This window comes from Solanum verrucosum, unplaced genomic scaffold (genome assembly GCF_900185275.1).
Source record: "Solanum verrucosum unplaced genomic scaffold, falcon-dt-bn FXZP01000262.1, whole genome shotgun sequence".
Lineage (NCBI taxonomy): Eukaryota > Viridiplantae > Streptophyta > Magnoliopsida > Solanales > Solanaceae > Solanum > Solanum verrucosum.
In genome coordinates this window covers 2,000,918-2,009,343 of record NW_026020366.1, presented here as the reverse complement: position 1 = coordinate 2,009,343, position 8,426 = coordinate 2,000,918, and the positions used below count along the sequence as shown (strand labels likewise).

General features: G+C 37.6%; 1 protein-coding gene across 1 annotated transcript; it reads left to right on the top strand.

Moving 5' to 3' along the window:
* Positions 1-5,203: 5,203 nt before the first annotated feature.
* LOC125837862 (uncharacterized) lies at positions 5,204-7,792 on the top strand. Its single transcript, XM_049516930.1, has 2 exons — positions 5,204-6,419; positions 6,561-7,792. Exons 1-2 carry the CDS (start codon positions 5,204-5,206, stop codon positions 7,790-7,792), a joined length of 2,448 nt encoding a protein of 815 aa, XP_049372887.1.
* Positions 7,793-8,426: the final 634 nt, after the last annotated feature.

Below are 8,426 nucleotides of genomic sequence, written 5' to 3'. Positions count from 1 at the left end.
ACGGTTTCAAAAGTGTTAGTGCCGGATGAAGAATTGGAATTGCAACACCGCATTAACAAAGAAAAAAAAGTAATGTTATTAGTCACAATTTAATACCTATCTTTTTTATTCATTCATCATTGATTTCCAAAGCTAACCATCCAACTTACATCCCCGTTAATGCTAAATATGCATTTTAAACTACAAGAAAAACTCAAAATGAAAGAGATGCAGAACTCACATGTGCAAAAGGCAGGAGGTTCACACACAAACAACTCAGAAGAACATCCGGACAACGGGGAAGGGACTTCCAATGGCAACACAAGAGTTTATGCAAGAAGGCTGATAAAGAAAAGGAAGCACTTCATACACCTTGATAGAGAAAGTGATGCAGACACCTAAAAAAAATGCACATTTAGAGCCTAAGTTACAATTAAATATGCTATGGACCGTAGAAGTATTATTGTAATCAACTAGCTCCTTATTTGTTTGTCATGGTATTATTAATTTACGAGTACATACTTGGGTGATTTAATAGCAAATGTTGTTCATCTGTGGAATGATTGGGTATTATGTTTTCTCAACTCCCAGAAATATCGCACTAAAAAATGTGTATGTATTTACAATGTGTTCATGTCCACCTTCTCTTGATTATATGAAGTCTACCTTCTAATAACCAGTTAAAATACAAAAGACAATGCGAGAACCTAATGCACGTCTCTAATTTAGACAAAAACTACGCATATAGAAAGCAAGGTTCGAGGCAAAGTACTCCATTCTTTTGCTTTTTTGTTGCCCCGTGTTGAAATAGATTAGATTACCTTGCGTATAGTTACCACAATGTCATTCTTACTAACCCACACTACAACACCCAACCATACGATAACCACAAACAGGGGTTTACGAATCTCAAAACAGACAATGTGTACTACCGCATCCCGGTGTGCTGCCAGGCATTTAGATTTTTGCACAAACGAGTTGTACAATCCAATACCTTCACCGGAATCTAACTCCACAAAATAAACACAATTCACATCAACTGAAACTAAAATGAGAACTATAATAGATAAACCCCCAATGTATTCGATAACGTAGATATAATAGAAATAAATAACACCATATACCACCACTCATTTAAAAAAAAATTCACATATCACTGTTAAAGGCATAATTACATTCAATATGAATAAGGCCTCAAACGGTGTGTCCTTTAATTTCACTTCCTTCCAGTTACTCGCTATTTATAATTCAAAAACAACGTATTCACCAATGAAATAACACACCACCCTTAATCCCCAAAACGTTGTCCAATAACCAAACAATGTCGACGCCGACTATGGGTACAACAAACGCACGAAAAAGGACACAATTAGTGTGTCCTTTCACGTGGATAGTACATGCCGCTTCAAATAAGAAAAAAAAACCCACAAAAAAAGGTACCAAATTGTATGTCCTTTGGCTTGCTTAGTACATGCCGCTTAAAATTTGAAAAAAAAAACAACATCCAACTACACATTACAACAAGTATTATGAATCAGATCCTACCTATTCTTACCGTTGAAATAACATACCACCATTACTCCCAAAATCTCTTGCCATTACTCAAACAACGCCGATGCGTTCTAACAATACAATTGTTGCACAATAACGGGCTAAACAATGTGTCTTTTGGCTAACTATAAACATGTTGCTTGGAATTTCATAAAACACTCAACTGCCAGTTGCTCGCTACAACGACTATTACAAAAAAACACCAACCTATTCTTACTGAAATAGCATACCACCCTTATTTCGACGATATCTACCCATAACTCCAACAATGCCGATGCCTTATAAGAATTCAAGTGCGCCCCGTTGATAATTCAATACCGATCGGATTGGCCGGTAATCATAATACAGAAATATACAAGCCAAATTTAACCACCCAACAACGACAAAATCAAGCGCTTAGCAGGGACTGTTGCCTGATACATACATTAAAATATAATTCAAAGAACCAAATAAATAGCACTACACTATACCCCGATCGATAACAACAGCCCAGGTGAGTCAAGGTAAAGTACCACAACATCACTTGAATAATATAAAACAACAGGTAAATTGGGATGGCCCACTGAGTGCATTCACCACAAATTTACGTGTAGTTGTTCCAAATATATGCCTCATCTGTAAATGAGACAAATACACATTTTTAAAAATTAAAGGAAATATTCGTTACAGCAACACAACTTTAGGATACAAACTCCCTTATGTTGCACTGAATTTTGTAAGCTTATATATAATTTTTCAACATTACAGATTACCCGTCGTCTCTGCTAGCACAAATCAAGCTTTACAAATAACATTCGATCAGACATAATGGATGTCATATCAGACATAATTAAGGTGTTTAGAAGGCCTGCTGATGTACCCGCCCATATTAGGAAACTGCAACAACTTCTGCCTCTTTTAGCAGTCCAAGACAGCATGTTGAAACAGAGAATACAGAGTTATACATCGTCATCAATCTCCAGCCAAGGGGTTGTTGAAATATGAAAACTCAAAAAAATTCGAGGAAAGTATGCGCGTTTAAAGCGTAAGCTCACATTACTTCAACGGCAATACAAAGGTTATCCACTGAAGCAAGCAAAGGGTGTTCTATATTACATCAAAATCTTGGAAAATGTGGTGCACGCAACAGATATCAGAACGCCAGAAATGCATCGACAAATATAGGGTAAGTTGCTATTGATCCATATATCCACTGCACAACTCCCAAGCAGATTTACCAAATTGAACTACTAACTACGTATGTCAATCCCACACCTAAACATTACAACACAGAAGGAATGAAAGACATCTCCCCATTAATCAATACTAGCACGTTATAATAGTTGCTACCGATCTTTCCCATACACTTACATTATGTGAAACTCTTCATGCCTCATTACAGTAGGAACATAAATACAACGTAATATTAGTCATGCATAATAACGTAGACATAGTATATACTTACAGATGAATCCAAGATGTATTATACTGAGTAACAATTTTTTTAATAAACATCTTCTCAGGCGGACACTATAACCAATCCAATGACTCAGTTATGGAGGAATGTGCAGACGTCTCACATGTAATGCATCCGCAGACAAGTAGTAGCAGACAAGCCAGTCAGAACAATACAGGTGCATCTGTCACGCAAACAACAACACACATAATAACATATACACATAACCCTGTATTGGTTACAAAACTTCATTAATCATGAATTCAATACTTATATCGTCTCCCACCGGACTTATATGACAGCTGGATACAAGGCAAGATTGATTTTGGGCCCTCCAACCTACACCTGTCAATATTGTCAGTCAATTTTGTGGTATGAAGAACGGACAGACAAAAGTAAAAATACACGACAACCCAAATTTGCACTTTGTTGTATGCAAGGACGAATCTGTGTACCATTACTGACTCAACCACCACCGTACCTCAAATATCTATTGGGCACTGAATTCGGAAAAGTGGGGATGAACTTTAGGAAAAATATCAGGGTATATAACTCCATGTTTGCATTTACATCGATGGGAGGTCGAGTTGACATATCAATCAATCGTTCTAAGGGTCCTTATGTATTTAGAATAAGTGGGCAAAATTATCATCATATAGGCTCACTATTACCAAAAATTGGAAAAAGTCCACAATTTGCACAACTTTCTATATATGACACGGATAATGAGATAGAGAATAGAATCAAAAGTCTGATGCATGAAGAAGTAGAAACATAAATTGTACAAGGAATATCTGAAATGTTGGAAGAGCATAATGTTTTGGTCAAATCATTTCGTATGGCAAGGGATAGATACAGAGAACAACCACAAGCAGAGTTTCGTATACGCATCTTATCTGAAAGGACTCAAGATGGCCGACAATACAACAGACCAATGGCTTCTGAAGTTGCTGGATTAATTGTAGGAGACCTTACAGATGCTAACTTCCAGCGAGATGTCATTGTGGAACACCGCAAGAACGGACTGCAAAGGATCACAGATTTACACCCAAGTTTCATGTCGATGAATTACCCATTAATACATCCATATGGGGAAGATGGATATAGGCTTGGAATACCTTTAGATTCTGAGAGTAAAAAAACATACACTCGGACAAACTTGACAATGAGATAATTTTATGGATACCGCATACAACAACGCCTCAATGAGGGACACACTCTACTCTTAGCTGGCAGGCTATTGCAGCAGTACATTGTGGATGGGTACATGGCAATTGAAGAAGAAAGATTTAGGTATATCCGGAAAAATCAACAGAAATTAAGGTCTGATCTTTATGGTGGCTTAATGGATACTATTGTACGTGGAGATTCAGATTGCTCAATAGTAGGAAAAACTATTATACTACCTTCCTCCCACACTGGAGAACCTCGCTACAGGGCACAAAATTATCAAGATGCAATGGCTATATGTCGGTGGGCTGGATACCCAGATTTGTTCCTGAAATTTACTTGCAACCCAAAGTGGCCGGAAATAAATGCAATGACGAGACTAATAAACCAAGATCCTAATGGTTGCCAGGTGGACGAGTCTTCCAGATCAAGTTATTGCAGCTAATGCGGATTCTTAAAAAGGATAAGCCTTTCGGGACAATAATTGCGTGTAAGATATGACAATCAATAATCTTCAATATTGTCTTACTAAATCACAAAAAATGCGATCTCAATGCTTTTAAATTACAATATAGGTACATATATATGTGCAACCAAAAACATGGAAGATTATCACATAATCTTAAACATGTGCGCACAAGACCTAACCATAACTCCTACAAAGCTTAATTACTAAGAATTACATCACTTCTTTATGAATACAAAATATCTAGCAACCAATTCACCTAACCAACATGCTAATCCCGTCCACATACTAATTTGTTTACAGGTATATATACAATTGCGTTCCAGAAAAGAAGCTTGCCACATGCTCATATCCTGCTTTTCCTTTATGAAACACAAAAAAACCCAACAACAGATCATATCGACAGAGTAATATCCGCTGAAATACCAGATTACACAGAAAATCCAGATGGGTATAATGCCGTGAAGAACTTCATGATGCACGAACCGTGCGGAGAACAAAATCCCAGTTGCCTATGTATGAAACAAGGCAAGTGCACAAAATATTTTCCAAAGAAATACAATGACTGAACAAATTTTGATTCAGATGGATTCCCTATTTATATGAGACGGAACACAGGTATTGAAGTCATGAAAAATGGTGCCAGCTTAGACAACCGATATGTTGTCCCATATAACAGGGACTTGCTTGTCCAGTTTGATGCACATATAAATGTTGAAGTATGCAATTATGCGAGGTCGGTGAAGTACCTCTTCAATTATGTTCATAAAGGATCTGATAGAGCCACAACAATAATAGAATCAACAGGGACACCAATAGAAAATGATGAGATAAAAAAATACCTAGATTGCAGATACATATCGGCCACAGAAGCTTGCTGGAGGATCTATTCATTTGATATACATCACAGGCAACCAGCTGTTGAGCGCTTACCATTTCATTTACAAGGGCAAAACACAATAATATTTGAAGAATCAAGGACAGCTGAAAGCGTACTAAGCAGACCCGATTTAGAAAAAACAAAATTTACAGAATGGTTTGAGGCAAACAAAGAATACCCTGATGCAAGAGAGCTGACATATTCTGATTTTCCAACGCGTTGGGTTTGGAATGGAAGAGACAAACAGTGGACCAGAAGGAAGAAAGAACACGCAGTTGGCAGAATTTACTTTGCACATCCAGGAAGTGGAGAACGTTTTTACATGCGTATGCTACTAAATTTTGTCAAAGGGTGTACTTCCTTCGAAAGCATCAGAAGAATCAATGGAGTAGATTATAAGACATATAGAGAGGCCTGCTACGCTTTGGGGTTATTAGATGATGACAAAGAGTGGAACGACTGCTTGTCTGAGGCGGCCCAGTGGGCTTCTGGAAACGAGTTGCGACATCTCTTTGTTACTATATTTATGAATTGTCAGGTGTCAGATACACGTAAGCTATGGGAGAATAACCATGCAATATTATCTGAAGATATCATGCATATCCAGCGAAAGAGATTACAATTCAATGGTTTACAGCTAAACACAAAGCAGATTGAAGCGTACACACTATTTGAGATTGAAAGCATCCTTCTAAAGATGGGGAGAAGTTTCAAAGATATAAAAGGAATGCCCCTTCCAGATTCAGCATTAATGCGAAATGTAGGGAATCGCCTAATCAATGAAGAGCTAGACTACGACAAAGACAAGCTCCAAATACTCCATGATCAATCACTCGCTATGTTAAATACTTGCCAACGTGCGGCATATGAGGCAATAATAACATCAGTTCATAACGAAGAAGGGAAATTATTTTTTATACACGGCCATGGTGATACGGGTAAGACATTTCTGTGGAATACAATTATTTTGAAGATCAGATCACAATAAAAAATCGTTCTCCCCATCGCTACTTCGAGTATAGCAGCTTTATTATTACCAAATGGTAGGACTGCTCATTCACGCTTTCATATTCCTCTAGACATCACACCAGAGTCAACATGTGAAATCAAACAAGGCAGTCAATTAGCAGAATTACTTAAAAAGACCGCTTTGATAATATGGGATGAGGCACCAATGGCAAACAAATTGTGCTTTGAGGCATTAGACAGAACCTTAAGGGATATTCTCCAAGATAGGTATGAAAATAGTGCCATGAAACCTTTTGGGGGCATAACTTTCGTATGTGGTGGTGATTTTCGCCAAATACTACCGGCTATTCCAAAGGGAACAAGAGGTGATATTGTGGATGCAGCGCTGAACTACTCACAGTTGTGGCCCTACTTCTCAATTTATAAATTGACGGAAAATATGAGAATTAGCTGTGGAAAAGTCAGGGGTTCTGAAGCACGAAAAATAACAAGTTTTGATAAATGGCTTTTGCAAATTGGAGATGGATCAGTTTATGCAGATAATAAGAAGGACCTCATTCATGTGCCCGCTGATGTATACATTCTAACATCGCACAATCAAATAGAATCCATTGTAGAGGCAGTATATCCGTCCCTGCTACAGAACTATAACGACCTATCCTACTTGAAAGAAAGAGCCATAGTCACACAAAAAAACGAAATGGTCCATGAATTGAATGAGAAAATTCTGAAGCTGATACCTGAGGAAGGAAGAACTTACTATAGCTCAGACAATGTGTGCAAAGCAAGCGTGAATACTAATAAGGAGGATATATTGTACCCAACAGAATTCCTAAACAACTTACGATTCCCAGGTATCCCAAACCATGACATTCACTTGAAAGTAGGAAGTCCGGTTATGCTGCTTAGAAATCTAAATCAAATTGAAGGCCTATGCAATGGTACAAGATTAATAATAACACATATGGGTATTTGGTTTATTACTGCAAACATAATCTCTGGAAAGAACATCGGTTCAAGAGTCACAATACCAAGAATTATCATGTCACCAAACGATTCAAATTGGCCGTTCAAGCTCAACAGGCGCCAACTTCCTTTAGCACCCTGTTATGCTATGACCATCAACAAGATCCAAGGGCAGACTCTTCAAAGAGTTGGGTTGTATCTGCCAAAACAAGTATTCACACATGGTCAATTGTATGTAGCAGTATCACATGTAACAACAAGAGAAGGATTGACAATTGTCAATGCGGACGAGGACACATATGACCCTACATACATAAAAAAATATTGTTTACACGAAAATCTTCCAGAACGTCGGCCCAAGAATAGTGCAAACTGAGGAGGTATTTCTTAGCAATTAACTGTTTGGTATGGCGATTATAAATATACATTACACCAAATAATGGCCTAACTAACTTCTTGCAATGACTCATGTGCAGATAAACATCCAAACTAATGAGGATTCGTGATGGAGGTGTAATGCAAATGCAACACTTGCGTGCAGGCCTAACTAATACAAGAGAGACCAGTGCAGCTGCCTATGGAATTTAATAGTACATATTACATTCCTGATAAGGGCGCCTATGATAGACGACCTTCACGGAAAGCGCTGATTTGAAAAGCTAAAAATAAGAAATTAATGTCCTGCTTACTATTTCTACTTGCAGAAAAAATATGAGTCCTCTTTTACAAACTTAATATTGAATGATTCATGTACTGCCACAAATATGTAACATTTAACTATACACAATGCATACGTAGGGGCCTTATTACATAGACAACCATCATATATACCTTTGTATATAATGTGCATAGTTTATACACATGTACGCAGAGCCACCAACAAACAATATGTAGCAACTTTGGGACTACGAAAATTATATGGGGGTGAAAAATAATAGTGATGTCGGTGTAAGATTGGAGCATTGCACAGAATAGTGAACTGTATTGATCAGGTAGAAAAATGATGTCCG

Excerpts from the sequence above, each read along its gene's own strand:
- LOC125837862 (XM_049516930.1), top strand. The coding sequence starts at position 5,204 with ATGAGACGGAACACAGGTATTGAAGTCATGAAAAATGGTGCCAGCTTA. Across the intron at positions 6,420-6,560 it reads ACACGGCCATGGTGATACGG|ACATCACACCAGAGTCAACA; the intron begins GTAAGACATTTC and ends ATATTCCTCTAG.